This window comes from Carlito syrichta, unplaced genomic scaffold (genome assembly GCF_000164805.1).
Source record: "Carlito syrichta isolate Samal-C Ts95f unplaced genomic scaffold, Tarsius_syrichta-2.0.1 Scaffold315847, whole genome shotgun sequence".
Classification (NCBI taxonomy): domain Eukaryota; kingdom Metazoa; phylum Chordata; class Mammalia; order Primates; family Tarsiidae; genus Carlito; species Carlito syrichta.
This window is the reverse complement of record NW_007259943.1, coordinates 203,284-223,179: the sequence shown is the minus strand read 5'-3', so window position 1 is coordinate 223,179 and position 19,896 is coordinate 203,284. Positions and strand designations below refer to the sequence as shown.

The 19,896-nt window shown below is 55.7% G+C and overlaps 1 protein-coding gene across 2 annotated transcripts in view; it reads left to right on the top strand.

Annotated features, from left to right (window-relative positions):
• The window catches only part of FARP1 (FERM, ARH/RhoGEF and pleckstrin domain protein 1), a 292,674-nt gene extending 277,256 nt beyond the window's left edge, over positions 1 to 15,418 (top strand). For both annotated transcript variants that reach the window (XM_008073446.1, XM_021706666.1), the window contains 9 exons: positions 2,391 to 2,521; positions 6,386 to 6,454; positions 6,679 to 6,768; positions 7,586 to 7,668; positions 7,745 to 7,857; positions 8,578 to 8,744; positions 12,504 to 12,611; positions 12,958 to 13,109; positions 15,217 to 15,418. In XM_008073446.1, coding sequence (XP_008071637.1) covers positions 2,391 to 2,521; positions 6,386 to 6,454; positions 6,679 to 6,768; positions 7,586 to 7,668; positions 7,745 to 7,857; positions 8,578 to 8,744; positions 12,504 to 12,611; positions 12,958 to 13,109; positions 15,217 to 15,298 — 995 coding nt within the window. In that variant the 3' untranslated portion in view covers positions 15,299 to 15,418. The remainder of the gene's footprint in view (positions 1 to 2,390; positions 2,522 to 6,385; positions 6,455 to 6,678; positions 6,769 to 7,585; positions 7,669 to 7,744; positions 7,858 to 8,577; positions 8,745 to 12,503; positions 12,612 to 12,957; positions 13,110 to 15,216) is intronic.
• The last annotated feature ends 4,478 nt before the right edge of the window (positions 15,419 to 19,896 follow it).

Genomic DNA, 19,896 nt, shown 5'->3' with positions numbered 1-19,896 from the left:
CAAAACCCTTCTCCTCGAAGCCCCAACTTGTGCCTGAGCCTGGAGGCCGCGCCGACCTCGTCCACCACGGCCTGTTGTACAGGTCTTGCGGGTAGGTCGTGCCTGGAGGAAATGGCCCAGAGCCCCTCCCAGTTCCGGGACCCCAAGACCCATGGGGGGTGAGAAAAATGTTTGGTTTTGCGTGTGCGCTCCTTGGCCAACTTGCCCGGTTTGCATTCCCGTGTTTTTCTAGACAGTCCATCTTGGAAGTAATCTACCCTTGGCAAATGAGTGGATAGAAGTGCTTGTTACCTAGCTTAAAACACAAGGTGGCAGCACCGTAGGACTGGGAAAGCAAGGTACGTCTGGGCGCAGACTTCCTGAGCTAGCGGGATGCCGGGCGCCTGCTGCTGTTCCCAGCGTGCCCCGCCCTCCAGCGCCTCGACCGTTCCCAGCATGCCTTGCCCTCAAGCTCCTAGAGCGGTTCCCAGCCTTTCTTCCCGCAAGTTCCTCTGCCTGTTCCCAGTATACTCTGCCCTCAAGTGTCTCCACCTGTTCCCAGCATACCTTGCGCTCGATCGCCTTGACCAGTTCCCAGCATGCCCTGCCCTCGAGCGCCTCGGCCTGTTCCAGCATTCCTCTCCCTGGAGAGCCTCGGCCTGTTCCCAGCACGCCTCGCCTTCAAGCACCTAGAGCTGTCCCCAGCATTCCCTGCCCACAAGTGCCTCGACTGTTACCGGTATACCCTGCTCTCAAGTGTTTCCACCCGTTCCCAGCACGCTGCGCCCTTGAGCGCCTTGGCCTGTTCCCGGCCTGCCTTTCCCTCCGCGCCTTGACCTGCTCCCAGCATGCCTGGCCCTCGAGCGCCTCGACCCATCCCCGGGTTGCCTCGCCCTCGAGCGCCTAGGGCTGTTCCCAGCATGCCCTGCCCACAGCGCCCCGACCCGTTCCCTGCCTACCCTGCCCTCACGTGTCTCCTCCAGCCTGTTTCCAGCGTGCCGCGCCCTTGCGTGACTCCCCAGTTCCCGGCCTTCCTTTCCCTCAGCGCCTTGACCTGTTCCCAGCATGCCTGGTCCTCAAGCGCCTAGAGCTGTTCCCGGCATTCCCTGTTCCCCAGGGGCCCCGCCCACGAGCGCCTGTAGGCCAGGGCGCCATCTTCCTCTGAGAGCCCCTCCACTCCCATCCCAGCACGGGGTGCCCAGTAGATGTCTGTTGGTCCAAATTCGGGTGGTGATGTCTAAATCCAGGCAAGCCCTGGGATTCGTCATTGTGGCGGAGACAAAGCATTATGGGATAAGCCAAGGAGAATTTAACCTGCCTCTTCAGGGAGAAAGCAAGAAAACTCAGCACTTCCCTTGCAAAGTTGAGGACTGAAATTCAGTCGACAAGTGTTTCTTGCTTTCCTTGACAGACCTACTCAGATGCTCGGCGATTGTGATGTGTGTGCACTCCAACTCATATTCATGCGCTCTTACATGTTGGACGCCTACAAGTGCCGGGGGGGGGCGGGGTGTATTGGAAAGTAAAGTTGAATTTTACTATTGTTCTTTGCAGCCATCTTGGTCAACAATATAATTTCCACACAAGGAGGAGCTGGATGTGCTGGACTGTTAGTTGCCCAACCGTGTCACATCATCACTTAGGTGCCCCAAAAGATGCCAGCTTTGCCCCAGATTCATCTGTGGCCTCTTTGTGCTCTCTGTACCTTGTTCTTTACAGGTAACAGGAGGGAAAAGAAAAATCTCTACCCTGGGACAAAATTCAAGGCTCACTTGTTCTCCTGAGTCTCCCGCTCTGGGTCAGCAAGTCTTCCCAATTGAAGGACTGCGGTTGGCCACACAGCCAGGCCAGGGTCATTTGTTTTCAAGATGCTTTGGGGAGACTGAAAAAAAGCAAATACGTAAAGTAAACCACCAAGGTGTTGGTTTTTTTCCTTTTTCCATCCTTTTTTTTAATTTTGAGTCAAGTCTCACTTTGTCACCCAGGCCGGAGTTCAGTGGCACGATCCTGGCTCACTGCAGCCTCAGCCCCCTGGCTCAGGTGATCCTTCTGCCTCAGCCTCCCAAGTAGCTGGCACTGTAGACACATGCCACCATGTCCAGCTAATTTTTTTATTTTTTTATTTTTATTTTTTTGTAGGTATGATGTCTCACTTTGTTGCCCAGGCTGGTCTCGAACTCCTGGGCTCAAGTGATCCTTCCACCTCGGCCTCGAACCAAAGTGCTAGGATTACAGGCACGAGCCATCATGCCCATCCCATCAGTTTTTACTGTACAGAAATCACAATTTTCCCTTGAAGGACAGCTTCTCACACGGTGCAGGAACTGAGGTATCTCCCTGCCTCACAGAGTTCAAAGCAACTAGGAAATACCGGCCCTAACCTGCAGACTTGGTGTGTGTTCCTTTCCCAGCTGCGTTGGCAGAGATCACAGAGATGGTGGCACAGCTGCATGGTACGATGATCAAGATGGAGAATTTCCAGAAGCTGCACGAACTCAAGAAAGATTTGATTGGCATCGACAATCTTGTGATTCCAGGAAGGGTAAGCCTCAGCAGTCTCTGTGTGCTTGGAAGGTGCAGCCAGAAAGGAGACATTTAAGGGCCTTAGGTCTGAGCCTTTTGAATACAGACACTCCCGAGGTAAAATGCCCTCCTTCTGCCTGGGAGGCAGCTGGGTAAGTGTCGCTCAGCTCAGAATCATTGCGTTAGGAGGAGACTGAATGATCCTCTGGCCTCATATTCTAATTTTTCTCCTTGTAGGTTGAATTGCTTATTTACTTTTCTACTACCATACTCCAGAGAGGATTTGCAGTAGCTTATTTTATTTTTTAATATTTAGTTAAAATAGAAGATCAAAAAAAAAGAATTGCATAAAATAGTGACAGCCACAGATCATGCATGAATGAATGCCAGACATTCCCATGCAAATATGGAAAGAATTTTTTTTAATGCAGTTTTCTGTACATAATTTTTTGGAGTCAGGGTTTCACGCTGTTGCCCAAGTTGGAGTGCAGTGGCACGATCTTGGCTCACTGCAGCCTTGACCACCTGGGTTCAGGAGCTCCTCCCACCTCAGCCTCTTGAGTAGCTGGGACTATAGACGTGTGCCACCACACTTGGCTAATTTTTTTATTTTATTTTTTTGTGTGTGTAGAGATGAGGACTTGCTATATTGCCTAAGCTGGTTTTGAACTCCTGGACTCAAGTAGTCTTCCTGCCTCAGCCTCCCAAAGTGCTGTTATTACAGTTGTGAGCCACCACGCCCCACCATAATTTAATTTTAATTCAAAATTTAAATAACATTTTAGCCAGGAAGCAATCCTGAGAGAGAGGAAAGTTTTCTTACACTATTTGCCTTCAACTCCCAGCCCCTGCCTTAGATGAGGGGATTCCGTTACACACACTCCTTCCAGGCCAACAACATTACAGAAATAGGAAAGAAGCCATTTTTCACCTCCCCTCCTAGGAAGCAGGCGTCGGTTGTCCCCAAATCAAAAATACTCAGTTGCTACATCTCATCGATCTCTCCTTGGGCTCTCAACCCTCTCGCTCCCCAATTTCAAACCCCACGCCTCCATGGTCGGGAGACAATGGCAGCTTCTTTGGTCTGCTGTGGACTGGGAGCAGCTGTGTGGACTGGATCCAGGGTGTCAGGGATTCCTAGTCTTACCTGACAGGTGGCTCCTGGAAATTGTAAATCTCTGTAACTCAGGGCAGATGAGGGAAGCACCCTGTGCATCTGAGTATTTCTGACAGGAAGCCTAATTACAAAACTGACCGGAAAGCAAGTTGTGAGAGGTTGTCAGAAGCGTTGTGTGGTAAGTTCTGGGTGGAAATCAAAGCTGGGATTTGCTCCAGCTCTGCTGGTGAGAAAACCCTGCCGGGACCTGGCGCATACGCTACCTCCCTTACCCTTCTACGGGGAACCCTTAGGAAAACCCTGTGGAATTGGCACGATTTTCTAACTTTGAATGTTACGGCATATTTAGCATACTGTGTTGCATGGTGAACAGCCATCTGTAAAGAATTTCTTATTCTGTGGCTGTGTCTTCCATGTTCAATGGAGAGAGGATTGGGTTCACAGTCTGGCTCTACCAGAGCTGGGATCTTTCACCTTCTGGAGCTTTCCCTCCCTTCTGTCGCATGGGGATCATGTCCTCTCCCTCATGGGTCATTAAGATCAGTGAGATGTCATACATAAAAATGATAGATTTTCTCTTCCTTCTCCCCGACCTCCACTCGTTTGAAGAGATGAAGAATGCATTTATCATAACGTCATCAGTCACTTCGCTCAGCACTGTAGAAAGCGTCGTAAACATTATGCCAGATATTGGCTCTGTCACCCAGAAGCTGCAGTTTTTACATCATTTTACTCCTTGGTTTCCTCACCTAAAAATGGGAATCATGGTACTGAACTTATAGGCTCGCATGTGGCACTAATGTGGGCACTCGGGATGGGTTGCCCTGTGCGCATGTTCATAAGGGGAGGCCCCGATTATTTACAAAGGTGAAGTTGAAATTGGGGTGCTGTTTCCAAGCCTCAGATCTGCCTTTCTTCCTCGTTCTCTCGCTCAATCATGCTGCCCCCCAGCCACTCACTGTTTCAAGTCAATACTGAGAGGAATGGGAAGGTGGGGGCAGGGATCCCCAGAGGAGCAAGTTCTGGATCTGGATAGTAGTGATGATTATGCAACATTGTGATTGCACCGAAGGTCACAAGTGTAAATGTTCTGTGCATTTTACCACAATTTCAAAATTAACCTTTTTTTCACTGTTTTTTTTGAGTCAGGGTCTCTGTCGCCCAGGCTGGAGTACAGTGGCACAATCCTGACTCACCACAGCCTCAGCTTTCCGGGCTCAGGTGATCCTTCTGCCTCAACCTCCTGAGTGGCCGGGACTACGGGCACATGCCACCATGCCTGGCTAATTGTTTTATTTTTTATTTTAGAGACAGGGACTTGCTATGTTGCCTAGGCTGGGCTCAAACAATCCTCCCACCTTGGCTTCCCAAAGTGCTGGGATTACAGGCATGAGTCACCACACCCAGACCTTTTTTTTGGTTTTTAAAGTGTTAGTGCTCATGCCATCCTTGCTTTCAAGAGTTTACTCAGGAAAAATATAACTTGGGAAACAGTGTTCCTTAGACATATTTGCCTCTTGCTCTATTAGCCTAAAACAGTTACTGCTTTTTTACAAAGCAGTCTTAAATTGTGGAGATTTCTGTAGCCACAGAACTCATATATGGCTTCTCTGTCCTGCAGGGTCCCCTGTGGCCACTCTGTATAGCCTTTTTCTTTGAGAACTGGCCGGGGCCCTGTGACCTCCCTTGCCATGGGAGCCCATGCACCCTGGGGTCACATGCATCTTCCCTGCCGCCCTCTGAGAGACTGAGCATACTCTTTCACCCAAGTACCAGTTTCCTCTCTGTTAGGGTATGGACAGGGTGAGGGTGGCATGCTGGAGGGGTGAAGAGGGGAGGGGAGGCATGGCACCAGTAACTCAGAGATCCAAGTAAATGCAAAGAATTGCAACATACAAAAAGGTTAAAAAAGAAGTTTATTTAAAAGTAAATTAGAGAAGAGAAGGAAGAAAGAAGATTCACCTCCCCACAGTCGGGGAGGGGGCCAAAGCCAGGAAGTATGGCGACAGCCATAGCTCAAAGAGCTCATGGCCACACCAGAGTCTAGCAAGGCAATGGCCACTGGTTGCTTGTGGTTGAGTCCTTTTAACCATTCCCCTTGATGGGGGAAGATCATTAAGGTGATTGGGTTGTGGTCTGCTCCACATCATCACAAAGGGGCAGGCAAGTGCTTTTGGTGAGGGACAGCAGATGGGTGACTTAGTCACACTATGGCTGCCATGGTGGGGCTTATCTGTGTCACATAGGTCACAAAGGGCTGATTAGGTTAACCCTGGGGGGTTTCCTGCAAGAAACTTGTTAGACATTGGCAATTCACAAACTCAGACATTTGCAACTCACAAACTCCTATGACTTTGGCCAGCCAAAGGGTGATCTTTGATCTTCAGCCTTGACAAGGAACCTAAAAGTTTACTAGAGATTATTATGCTAAACCACGAATGGTTGGGCTCTCCTGGTCTTGCATCTGAAGGAGATTTGCTGAGGGGGGTGGGATAGGCTGCTGCTTGTTTTGCAGTAGAATGTCTGAATGCTTTCTAATGGTTATGCTGAGGCAAAAAGACTAAACCCTTTCACTCTCTGGTTAGGGGCATTGCCAGTGGTCCCTGCCCCGTGGGTTCCTGGGAAGAAACACCTAGAGGCAGCTAAGCACAGTGCCCAGGGCATAGCAGGCACATAGTGAGCCAGAACTGGGTGCTCCAATTTCCATGTGTGAGGGACCCAGGCACGGGGAAGCCAGGTGAGCCCCCCGGGTCCATCTCTCCGCAGGAGTTCATCCGCCTGGGCAGCCTCAGCAAGCTCTCGGGGAAGGGGCTCCAACAGCGCATGTTTTTCCTGGTAAGTGGTGAGGGCAGCTCATCTTTGCGAGGATCTGGGATCCATGTGACCCAGGGGACAGCAAGGCTCTCGGGGCCCGGCCACCCAGTGGGGAGCTGGGGGCAGGGGAGCAGCCAGAGGTGCTGAGCCTTGAGCTGTTGGGAGCAGCAAGCTTTAATGAAAGACGAGGGAATCCCATCAGCTTGCTGGTTTCACTTCCACCCCCCTTCTCCTGGTCCCTCTAGTTCAACGACGTTTTGCTGTACACGAGCAGGGGGCTGACGGCCTCGAACCAGTTTAAGGTCCACGGGCAGCTCCCGCTCTATGGCATGACGGTGAGTGTGCACGAAGTGTGCGTGTGTGACGGTGAGTGTGCCCCGAGGGTGAGTGTGGCGTGGGCTTGAGGTTGGGCCTGTCCTCTGGGGGGCTGCAGGTGCAGGCAGGCTCAGGGAGCATGAGCTACTGACACAGGCAGGCAGGAGGAAAAGGGGGAGACTTGACAGGAAGGGTCAGCACGACAGGGGCCACCTCGGGGGAACACGTGGGCTCAAAGGCCAGCGACCTTCTACCCTCCCGCCCTTTCATGAAAAGAACACGCCTTCTGGGGCTCCTGGAGCAGAGACGCCACTGCTTCTGCACATGGGCTGCACGGTATGCTCCTTCTAGAACCAGGCGAAGAGGCAAGTTGACACGGGTGGTGTGGCGTGAACTCGCCTCTTACCACCCTGAGCCCGGCGCCAGGCCCTGGAGGACAGCTGTCGCTCCATGTGCCGAGTCACAGAGCCCACTCTCAGGAGCTGGACCAGCGGGCAGCCCTGTCCTCCCCAGGATGGGTCTGGCAGGCTCCACCCCGTGCGCCCTGGGCAGCAGGTCGCCAGCACGGGAGTGTCACCCTGGCTTCTGCCAGCGCTGTCCCCAGCGGCTAGAGGGGGACGTTTCTGGGCTCCACCAAAAACTTCTGTGTGTTTCAACCTTCCTGGAATCAGCCTTTCCGGTTTTGGTTTTCCGGACTCAGAGCCCCCGCTCCTTCTGCGGGGTCCCTGGGTCTCCCAGCCCTGCTTGGCGGCACCGCTTCTGTTCGGGGCCGCCCGACCTCGAGCTTGGGAATGTGTGAAAGGGCCTCAGGGTCACCTCCCGGCCTCTCGCCCGCAGATCGAGGAGAGCGAAGACGAGTGGGGAGTGCCCCACTGCCTCACACTCCGGGGCCCGCGGCAGTCCATCGTCGTGGCCGCCAGGTAACCGGGGCCCACCCTCCGACCCGCTTCCCTTGGCCCGGCTGTGCCTGGCCCCTGACGCCAGCTCTGTCCCCAGCTCTCGGTCTGAGATGGAGAAGTGGGTGGAGGACATCCAGATGGCCATCGACCTGGCCGAGAAGAGCAGCAGCCCTGCCCCCGAGCTCCTGGCCGGCAGCCCCCCAGACAACAGTGAGTGTGGGGGGCTCTTGGGCAGGGTGGGCTGGCTTATGGAGGGGAAAGTCGTCACCTCCAAAACCAGCCAAGCCTTGGCTCTGGTCTGCGTTTGTGTTTAAAGCCAAAAACCATATAAGTTCTTTTTCTTAAAAGTTTTACTGGTTTTACCCAGGCATGGTGGCTCACACCTATAATCCCAGCTCTTTGGAAGGCCAAGGCGGGAGGACTGCTTGAGCCCAGGAGTTTGAGAGCAGCCTGGGCAACATAGCAAGACCTCATCTCTACAAAAAACAATCAAGAAGTTAGCTGGGTGTGGTGGTGCATGTAGTCCCAGCTACAGGGAGGCTGAGGCAGGAGGATCACCTGAGCCCAGGAGGTCAAGGCTGCGGCGAGCCTTGACTGTGCTTCTGCACTCCAGCCTGGGCAACAGAGTGAGACCCTGCTCAGAAAACAGTAATAATAAAGTAAAGTCCAGAAAACAGCATGTGGGGACAGGGGAGCCATCTTTTCTGGGCTGGCGTTGCCACTTGTCACACAGTGTCCCCAGGGCGAGGGCTGCAGGTGAAGCACCCAGGCGTCCAAAGAGCCCCTGGCTGGGACAGGTGGGACGCCCCTTGGGTGCGTGTGGCCGCTGTGAGCCCCCAGTCGTCCGTTCCTCCCTTAGCGCCTCAGGGTGTCCGGGAAAGTCTTCCTGGGAGGGAAGCTCAGAAGCTCTCCTTTCACCCCACACCACAGAGTCCCCCGATGAGGCCACCACAGGTGACCAGGAGTCGGAGGACGACCTGAGCGCTTCACGCACGTCGCTGGAGCGCCAGGCCCCACACCGTGGCAACACGATGGTGCACGTGTGCTGGCACCGCAACACCAGCGTCTCCATGGTGGACTTCAGCCTCGCTGTGGAGGTACTGTGGGGGCGTCGCGGGTCGGGGCGGCTCATCTCCACCTTGCGCCGGCCCGGGGGGACCCACGCAGGCTTCTGGCAGGGCTCGGGGGAGCTGGCTCCTGCGCCTGCCCTCGCCTGCCCGCCCGCCCAGGCCCTGGAACCAGGGCGGATCAAAGCCTGGGCTCTCTTCTGAGCGCCCCACGGTCGTCCTCACAGACGGACAAATGGCTCTTGGTTTCCAGTGCCCGCCTGCCACCTGGAAACTTGTTCTGTGCCCTTTCTTCTCGTGGTGTTAGCTCAGAAAACGGGTACCCAGGCACAGTTGACAGATGGCTCCAGGCACCACGGGAATCAAGGGATGGGGAGGGAGTCAAGTCTGCAAGATAGTGCTCTCGCTCAGGGCGGGACCCGCTCAGGGCGGACCCGAGAAAGGACAGGGGGCAAGGCCTCTCTAGGTGGGCCCTGGAACGTGCTCATTTGAGGTGGGACCTGGGAAGGGACACAGGATGGGGCCGCTCCAGGTGTGCCCTGGGAGTCGTCACTGTGGAGGGGTGGAAAGGGATGATCCCTCTCCTCTCCGTCATAGGGTCATGGCAGACACTCCCATGACAAAAGACAGGGTGACAAGAGAAAGGCACAGCAAGGTGATTTAAATAGTTTTACGTGGCATGGAAGCCTTCGGAATGAACACCCAAAGATCTGAGGGGAACTGTCGTGTGTAGGCTAGCTCCATGAAGGGTGGACAGCCGTCAGACCTGGGATTGGACCAAGAGGAGCGCATACTGGTAGGCTGAGGCCTGTGTGCTCCTACCCTCCTCGGTCTCTCTTGTCGCTCTCTTCCTCCCAGGTGTGGGGCAGGACTCTCTGGAATGGGGGTCTTACAACCTACTGTGGGACACGGGTAGGCTAGAGTTCTTTGTGGCCAGCTCCTAAGCAGAAAGTTGGAAAGGAAGGCGGGGTTCGTGTTTTTTGGTTTTATGGCGGGGTCTGGTGTCTGTGCCCCACCTGGGGGAAGAGAGACTCTCACGTCTGTGGCCAGCCTCTGGGGAGAGTGAGGGGCGCGAGACAAGAGACAGGGCGGGTCAGATAAACCAAGGCCTTCGCTTTGGAGTGGAGTGTCATTTTTTGCGCCCAACACCTGGAAGGTGGCTTTCATGATGGGTCTCTCCTGCATCCTGACTGAGACGACTTCCAGCCTTCTGTCCCCTGCTGGTGGCAGAACCCGAGGGGGGTGAAGCCTTCATGGTCTTCCCCGTGCTTTCCCTCCTGTGACTCATGCAGGCAGAGGCGCGGAAGGGGACGTTTGAGGACAGCATGAAGCCTGCCGGCCTTAGCAGGAAGGTGTGGGCGAGGCGGCCAGTGGGCTGTGGGGCAGCGCTCGGGGCGGGGCGGCCAGAGAAAAGCCTGCCTGTGGGCCCCAGCGCCAGAAATGGCGAAGGCTGTCTTTGAAGACTAGACCTGCCAGACGGGACAAATGGGAAGTTCTTCCCAGACGGGAAGGAAACGGGGATCAGAGGAGAAAAGAACAGCAGGGATCTGGACTGTGTTCACCTCCCGTGGCAGCCACAACACGCTTCCAGACTGCTTAAAGCACCAGAAACGTGTTCCCTCCCAGTGCTGGCACCAGGAGTCCAAAACCAAGGTGGCACATGTGGCTCCTTCTGGAGGCTCGAAGGGAAGACATGTCCCCGCCTCTGCGGTGATCCTCGGTGTCACTTAGCCAGATGCATCCCGTCCTTTGCTCTGTTCTGTGCCTCATGGGTATGGCGTTCTCTGTGTCTGTACCCAAATATCCTCTCCTGAGGGCCCGTCCTAGTGATCTTACCTCTTTCCAAGTGAGGTCACGTTCTTAGGCATGGAGAGTCTGGCCTCAGCTTGCCTCTTTGGTGGACACACAATTCCACACTAGGGATGGAGTTGACGGGGCCAGGAGAGGAGCAGAGGCCTCACTCAGCGAGGAGGCAGGGAGGCCCTGGGAGGAAACGGGGTGTCAGCTGGGCCTGGGTCATGGATGTTGATCTTGTAAAGACAGTGAATGGGGGTAGGTGAGAGTCGTCCACAGGGACAAGGGTCAGGAGGCGGGACACAGGGCCCGTGACCTGCACGGGAGGCAGGAGCGGGAGGCTCTGCGGGGCTGGTGCCCATGGAGGCTGCTGGCACGTCCAGTGGACATGCTTGTGGGGAAGCATCTAGTCTGTCAGGAGTTAGAGCTGCAGTGAACCGGCCTTGGAAAAATCCAGGTCTGGAGTGTGATCAGCAAGGTGACCACACTGTGGGTCGGCCTTCAGGGCACAGTGAACCACTTAAGAGGAAAACCTTGGACTCTGAAGGAGACTCTTTGATTCTGCGTGAAAATACGAAGAGGAAAGGCGATCGTGCCACCCTCGCCCCTGCAGGGTGTGATCCTGCAACTCTGTGGATGGCGAGGCCCCAGCTCCTGTGCCCCCCGCACCTTGGGGAACCCGTCCCTTGGCAGTGGGGGTGACGGCAGCCAGCAGGGGTTGGAGGGATGGATGGCTGGAGGTTCCTGTGGACCTGAGACACCCTCTCCCCACGGCCTGTGGGGGCCCCCCTCACGCCACCAAGCCCATGTCCACAGCGGGGCTCTGTCCACCTCCTGTGTCCTCCTTCCACGGGACCGGCTGTTGGTATCGCCCTCCGCCATCAGACCGAGCGGCTAGAGGGCAGAAACATCACTTGCTTCATCTCAACTAGCACAGAGTCCTCTCTGGGTACCTGACGGGGAAGGATCGAGTAGACTCAGAGGCATATGGCTTTTACCGTGTGCCCATGTAGCCGTTTTTAAAGGAACAACTCAGAGGTGTTAAGTGCTTTGCAAGGCTCTGCACCCATCGCCACCCTCCCTGTCCCACCTGTGTGTCTCCCCTGGTGATGTCACCTGGACAGCAGGACTGGATGAGGCAACAGCATGTCGGAGCGTGGACAGGCAGCGAGGACAGAGGTGCCCTGGGACCTGCTCCCAGCTGGCTGCCTCTGCGTTCCAGGAATCCTCCAGGGCCTGGCCTGGCCCCAGACACTCTCTTCCAGGCCCAGGCCCCCACAGGGACCCAGGAGAGGGCCTGGTGATGCAGGACAGCCGCGGCTGTCCCCTGGGCCACTAGAGGGCAGGCGGGAGCTGCTCTCCAGGGACCCGAGGCCCCCGCCGTCTGGGAGGGGCGCTGGGTGTTTCCCCAGGGAAGGTGCCTCACACTCGGTGCCTGGAAACAACAGAAAGGGGCTCTCCCGCAGCTCTGGAAGCTGAAAGTCCACGGTCAGGGCATCGGCAGGGCCTGGTGCCCTCTGCAGCCTGCAGGGAGGCGTCCCTGCCTCTTAGCTTGTGGCTGCCACAGCCCCCGCGCTGTAGACGCATCACTCCCACCTCTGTTGTCACTTGGTGCCCCTGGGGGTCCCCATGTCTCTCCTGAGGACGCCGCTCCCATCGGATCCAGGGCCCGCCCACCCCATCTTCACATCATACCTGTCATGACCCCATTTCCACTGGGTCCACATTCCGAGGTACTGGGGTGCCAGTCCGTCTTCTGGAGAGACACAATGCAGCCCGCGACAAGAAAAATGATTGAATCAGGCTCATGCGATCCCCTGGGGGCTTCTCCACATAGCAGGGAGTGCCAGGGGCTGCATTCTTAAGTCATGGATGCGTCTCAGCCCCGGGCCCAGCGCCCTCGGGGTCTAAGCTGCCTCTGCCCCGGGATCCGGCCCTGCACCCCGCTGGGACACGCGCCCATCTGTGCTTCTCACGAGCTTGCTTGCCTTCCAGAACCAGTTGTCCGGGAACCTGCTGAGGAAGTTCAAGAACAGCAACGGGTGGCAGAAGCTGTGGGTGGTGTTCACAAACTTCTGCCTGTTCTTCTACAAGTCACACCAGGTGAGTGCCCGGCCCCGGCACAGGGGGCCCTGAGGTGAGGGATGCCTGCTGGGCAGGCTGGGAGCGCTTTCGGGGCCCCTCGCAGCACCCCCTGCTCGTGGGCAGACCGCCCCCTTGAGCTGGCCCTGCTGTGCTCCAGGGTGGGGACGCCACGTTCGCCAGAGGCTGACCTTATCCACTTGCTGAAGGACGGCTTCAGCCCAAAAGGGCCACCTGCCTGCTGGTGGGACAAGGCGGGGGGGAATGACCTCACCACCGGCTCAGTCCTGGCGGAGGGTCACTTCCAGGGCCCAAGCCCGAGGGGCGGAGCCGAGGCAGCCTGCAAGGCCACTCTGTTCCCCACCAGGACAATCACCCGCTCGCCAGCCTGCCTCTGCTCGGATACTCGCTCACCATCCCCTCGGAGGCCGAGAACATCCACAAAGACTACGTCTTCAAGCTGCATTTCAAGTCCCACGTCTACTTCTTCAGGGCTGAGAGCGAATACACGTTTGAAAGGTAGACGCCCCCTTTTCCAGCACAGGGCACGGCAGAGGAGGACGCTCTTCCCAACACCAGGATTTCTCCCGAGCAAATGAGCCACCTCGGGGCTGGGGGGAGGTGTTGGCCACATACCCCCCATCCCTGCCAAGTGCTTAGTGTGCAGAGGCTTTAGACCTGGGGTCCCTCTGCCAGACACCAGTGTACAATTCCACTCTCCTGGTCACACCAAGTAGGGTCACAGCTTCCTGGGCTGTAAAGATGAGTCTTTACCCTGCAGTCTGGGACAACACCACAGCTGTCACGTGCGTGTTGTACAGTGAAGCCAAGCTTCCATGGATACACGCAACCAGGGAGGGCGTTCAAGTGCTGGCCTGGCCCACAGTTTAATGGCAGAAACACACACCTTTTCCATCAGTGGCTTCAGTAGTTATTTAGTCCGAATACTCCTGACGGGGCTGTGGCCAAAGATGCTGTTTCAGGTCAAAGGACCATTTGAGCAAGAAACACCTTAGTTCTCCCCAGGGTTCCCTTTTTGATGAGACTACCACACAGTGACTCAAGGCCAAGAAATAAAAGTAATGTGCAAAGAGCCAGCTGTTAGGTACCTTGGCTTGAGGCTGTTTCTAAAATTCACATTTCATGTAGAAATCCTGGGCCTCTGCTGCCAGATGCTCTAGGAGACCTCCAAAAAAGCAGCTGTCGCTGCTGAGCCGCCATCTGGGGGGTGCACAGGGAGTCCTAGGGCTACAGCGAGGACAGGGTGGTCACTTATGTAGGGAGAAACCCCACCCCTGGTTATGCCACGTGCTCAGACAGTAACCTGTTCCCACACTGATACAAATTCCACAAGGGTTTCCAAACTGATGAGCTAACTGTAATCTGTGCACAGTCTCTAGTAAATTCCATGGAAATAACTCAAGGGGTTAAAATCAAGAGTTTAGGCCGGGCTCGGTGGCTCAGTCTGTAATACCAGCATTGTGGGAGGCCGAGGCAAGTGGATTGCCTGAGCCCGTGCATTTGAGACCAGCCCGGGCACCTTGGCAAGACCTCGTCTCTACAATAAATCAAAAATTAGCCAGGCCAAGTGGTGCACGCCTGTAGTTCCGGCTACTTGGAAGGCTGAGGCAGAAGGATCGCTGGAGCTCGATAGGTCGACGCCGGGGTGGCTTTGAGCGTGCCACCGCGCTCCAGCCTGGGCAACAGTGAGACTCCAACTTGGAAAAAAAATCAGGCGTTGAGTACTCCCATGACACCAAGCAGCAGCTCCAAGCACCACTGTTTGAAGCAGGAACCCGAGGACAGTAACCCTCCCACTTGATCCTGGACTAGAAAACCTAAGCTCGAGGGACGAGCTGGGTGGTCTGGGCCGGGACCTTGGTGTGATCGTGGGAAAGCGAATCCAGGGAGTCTCGAAAGGCCTGGGCCGAGGAGTCCTGGGATGCAAGTCTCGCCACAGAGGCAGGACACGGGGCGTGCTCCGTGTCTCGGCCGGTCCTGCTGCGCCCCAGGCAGGCATCACAGGGTCCTGCAGGGAGGCTGTGTCCACCGTAGGCCCTCGACTCCATGTGAAGGTGACGCTACTGCCGTTTGGGACGAGATCGGGGCCGGGGGAGGGGTCTGTCCTGTGCAGTGTGGGATGGTGAGCAGCACCGCTCGCAGCTGAGCGCAGCTAGTGTGCCGTGAAGGCCCCAAGTGCACGAAAGGGAGCTTCCGGCAGGCGGGCTGGGACACGCGCCACTGTCTTCTGAGTGCCCTGGGGAGGACTAGGGGCTAGGGTCACGCAAACAGCCAGCAGCCCCCTCGCCCCCAGCTGCCCCGAGAGGAGTGGGCGGTGCCACCTCGGCAAGGACATTCATCCTAGCTCCCTGCAAAACCTGAGTGCCCAGGCCAGTGGTTCCCAAACTGTGTTCCTCGAGAACCGGGGAACCCTCCGCCGGGGTCCCAAGCATTCACCTCCATACTCTTCTGCCGGAGTGGCAGTAACCACCAGGTGGTGTACCCCATGCTGGTTTTTCCTAAGTGAGGACACCAAAGTGTCACAAAGCTGACCGTGCAGGGAAAAAAGACGGGTTTTTAGAAAGCGGCCCCAGGTAGCTATTTCGTAACCTTCCTCCTGTTCCAGGTGGATGGAAGTGATCCGAAGTGCCACCAGCTCAGCCTCTCGGGCTCATGTTCTGAGTCACAAAGAATCTCACGTGTACTGAGGGCTGTCCTGTCGCCGTTCCCACAGTGGCTGCCTCCTGGAAGACCCTTTCTTCTGTGTGAATGAAGCCTAGTAAAATGAACACCTTCTCCGACACAAAACCCTGGTTTGACAGCAGCTCTCCTCTGTCCACGCAGCGTCCTTAGCCTTGCCCTCTCGGCATCCAGACGGAACAGTGCCCCAGCCCAGCCCTGGCAGCCTCCTGCCCGTCGCCCTCCGGGGGCTGTCCTCTAGCTTGTGCCAGTATTAAACATTGTCATTAAGAGAGTGCCAAATGACACGCCCCCCACCCTGCCCCGACAAGCAGTGCAAACACCTCCGCTCAACACAAGACAGGACGGGTGCTCTGCTGTTTCTTCACGAAGAAAACTCTTCTTCTCGCCTGCAGGCTGCTGCGTTTTAAAAAACGGCCTTCGCAGTGCTGGCGACACACTCGGCGCAGCCTTAAGCAAATGAGATCATTTTCGGATTTCGTTTTTCCAGTCTTTCTACTTTTATAATACTAGGTAGTAGGACTCACTTCTTTGATTAATAAGCGGTTTGCAGCACACAACGTTCCACTAGGGGTTTCATGCTCCCTGAAAACACTTGTTCCCGACTTTCTTTTTGTACGAGTTGACCAAATCGTCTACGTGGTGGCTATTTACACGCCGTGGCGGGTGGTTGTCTGTTCCGAGAAGCTGCGGCCCCGGTGCAGCATCTGGACCGGCAGCGTCCCGTGAGAGGCGTGTTCGATGGGAAGCTGAAACGCTGCGGTGTTTGCTGTCCGTGTCACAAGCATGAGCTGTGTGTCCCTGAGCAGGGCCCTTTGTGCTGTGTTGTGTGACGGCGTCCTCGTGCGCGTACGTGGATGCGGAAGCACCGTGAAGTGCCGTACGTGGACCCCGGCGCCTGCTCTCCCCGTGTCCTCCCGCAACTGGGGTGTGAAAGTGCGCGTCCTCTGGTAGTGTGTGTCGTGCCTGTCTTCAAACGTGTTCGTTGTGCGCCGAGCCCAGGCGTGGGGGCGGCAGCAAGACGTGCGCCGCCTCGACCGGCGGGTGCCCGGGAACGCGGCGCCCAGGCCTTGGCCTGTGTGTGCCCTTCTCTGGCGTGGGGTGGCTGCTACTCCCTCGGTTCCCACGCCCTCGCTAAGCCAAGTCTCGAGCAGTGCGGAGGCGGCGCGCAGCCACACCGCCCTTTCCACTGCCCTGCGGGGAAGCCCACTTGCCCGAGACACGGGAAGCTGCGCGGCTGCGACCGGCGTGCGTGGAAACGGGGATTTCCGCACGGGTGGGGAGCTTGACGCGTGTTAGTCATTTGCCTTACAGTATGTACCAGACGGTTTCCAGTACTAACAAAAGGGAATAAAAATACCTCACGCCACAGTCCAGCATATTGAAGTTTCAAGGCAAAACCACCGAGCTTGTCTCTTGTCTTTTTTTCTGTGTGTGTGTGTGTGTGTGTGTGTGTGTGTGTGTGTGTGTGTGCGCGTGCGCGCGCGTGCACGGTGGGAGGAGAAAAGGGCAGGGACTCACGCCCCGAGACACACACATTTTGGGAAACTTGGCACGGGAGATGGAACATTCTAACAGACTTAGCAGCAGCAGCTGTCACAGACAAATACACATCCAAGAGAGGCAGAGAAGTGGGGAGGGCCCGCGCTCCGCTGCTCCCTTGGGAAGGAGCCCTGGAGACCCAAGCTGCTCCCGAGACCCCTCCCACAGGCCAGCAGGGGCGGGGCAAACAGTCCAAGGGTCACGGGCAGCAGCCGAAAAGCGTTGCCTCAAGAAGTCACCCGTCAGGCTGGGCGCCATGGCTCGCGCCTGTAATCCCAGCGCTTTGGAAGGCCAAGGCGAGAGGACTGCCTGAGCCCATGGGTTCGCGCCCAGCCTGGCAACTTGGCAAGACCTCATCTCTACAATAAATTTTTTAAAAGTTAGCCAGGCGTAGTGGCGTGCACCTGTGGTTCCAGCTACTTGAAAGGCTAAGGCGGAAGGATCACCTGAACCCAGCAGGTCAAGGCTGCACTGGCTGGGAGCATGCCACTGCACTCCAGCCTGACCGACAGAGTGAGACTCTGATTCAAGAAAAGAGAGTCACCTGTCACTAAATTCCCAGAGACGGGGGCAAAGCGGTCTCCTACCTCGATCTTCCTGAATGATTCCAAGCTATTTCTGCTGAACCCTGGTGGTTCCAATCTGTGGCCAGCACCCGTTTCCCATGTGACCTCAGAGGACAACTCAGTCCACGTCCAAGCTGCCAGGAACAGATGGCATGTCAGAGCCACCGCCACACGCAAGACACAAAAACTCTCATTTTCTGTGAGATCTACTGATGTGTGATGCAGCACCTGTACTCAGAACACACCCCGTGCACCCTCCACCTCCATTGCCACATTTTATAGCAGAAATACAGAAGCCATGTGTTTTAAGGAAGGAAATATAAAAATGCTTATAAATTGGCCACGTTTTGCCAAAAGAAAAGTACAAAATGCGACATAAAGCAGCAAGCCAGACACTCCACAAGAGCAACTCGAGGCTAAAACCTGGATTTGGAAGGCCAGTGGTACGTCCAAAAATCTAAAATAAGAGCCCACTGTTGGGTGGCCAGGGAATCCCAAACCATACTGGTGCCCACCTCACTGAGCGTAGCCAGCTGGGATACAGACAACTTCAAAAAGGCACAGGCCAGCCCAACCCAGCCAGCTCGCAGCCACTGTCTCCCAGGGACAGGATGTTTTGCGGACCCCTTTCCCAGCCAGCTGTTTCGTGAAGTCGGGCTACAGTCTTCACCAGCTGAGCCATGGGCCGCTCAGGGCAGACCTGGAGGCTCCAACACAGAGCTCACAGGTCTGGCTCCACTGTCGGGGACAGGTGCCGGTAGAGCTCCCGTGCCTGGGCTCTGTTAATGAATGACTGGACGTGGAAGCACAGATGCCAGCTTCCTTGGCTAAGCAAGAGGCCCTTAAAAACCTCCCAGCTGGCTGGGCTCACACCTGTCATCCCTGCACTTTGGGAGGCCGAGGAGGGAGGATTGTTTGAGGCCGGGAGTTTGACACCAGCCTGGCGACATAGCAAGACTTCCCTTCTTTTTTAAAAAACAAAATCTAGATGATTGTGTGTCTACAGAAAATAACCCAGATGAGCTGGTACAGATGAGGTGATCCACTTTTAAACTCCAGTCAAGGCTGGGCTTGGTGGTTCAGCCTGTAATCCCAGTACTTTGGGAGGCCGAGGAGAGTGAACTGCCTGAGCCCATGGGTTCGAGACCAGCCCCCGCAATGTGGCGAGATCTTGTCTCTATAATAAAATAAAATTTTAAAAAATCACCCAGGCGTGGTAGCGCACACCCGTAGTTCCAGCTATTTGGAAGGCTGAGGCGGAAGGATCGCCGGAGCCCAGCAGGTCGCTGGGGTGGCCGTGAGCCTGTGTGCCACTGCACTTCAGCCTGGGCAATGGAGTGAGATTCCAACTCCAAAAAAAAAAAACAACTCCAGTCAAACCACATCTCCCCTGGGAATGGAATTGACAAAATGCTCTCAAAGAATAACTGGTTGCCTTTCCAGGAGATGGAGTTGTGTATTATTACCGTCCAGAGGCTACAGGGACTCATGAGAACCACAGCTCCTAGTACTGGGACTGGCTTCGGCACCTAAGCTGCGATGTCCCTTCGCACCCGTAGAGCTGAAGAACTAAATTAGAAAAGCTGCTGTCTTCCTTGACGCTTAAAATCAGGTGCCAGTGCCCTCTGGGGAACACAGAGTCATCTGAGCGACTGATTCTTTCTCCTGCAAAGGTCAAAATTAACCTTTGACTTATGTCTCCCACAGAAAAACGCAGTTCCCACGTAGAATACGCCCTAGCAGAACAAAACGCAACACCTGAGATTTTATTATTCCAGAGAGCATTCTTACCGCAGAATAACACATACCATAGGAATGAACAGCTGTCTCCTCTTACCAAAACACACCCCTTATAGAAATCAGCAGTTCAACCCAAATCCACTTGTAGCAAAATACCACAACTTATTTGCAGAGTTTAAAACCTAGAGCAGCCGGACTCGGTGGCTCAGCCTATCATCCCAGCACTTTGGGAGGTCGAGGCAAGTGGATTGCCTGAGCCCGTGGGTCTGAGACCAGCCCGGACGAGACCTTGTCTCTACAATAAAATTAAAAACTAGCCGGGCATGGTAGTGTGCGCCTGAAGTTCTGGCTACTTGGAGGGCTGAAGTGGGAGGGTCGCTGGAGCCCAGCAGGTCGACGCTGGGGTTGCCATGAGCGTGCCACGGCACTCCGGCCTGGGTGACAGAGTGAGAGTCCAACTCAAAAAGAAAAACAACCTAGAGTAGCAGCAAATCTAAGCAATAACCACCCGCCCAGACGTCTCTAGCTCAGGGCTCTGTCCTCTCCCTGCAGCTTCCAGGCCAGCAGAGAGCCGGGCTTACATCCCCAAGTCCACCGTCCACCCGGTAACTTCCTTGCTCCTACGAGTCCTTTGTCTTGAGAACTGGTGCGCCAGCAAGAGGTGACAGTAGCTGACATCCCTTATAAAAGAACGTCCTCAAACCAGAGAGGCAAGGACTGCTACAAAAACTCTCTCCCATCCTAGAGACTCAGAGGTC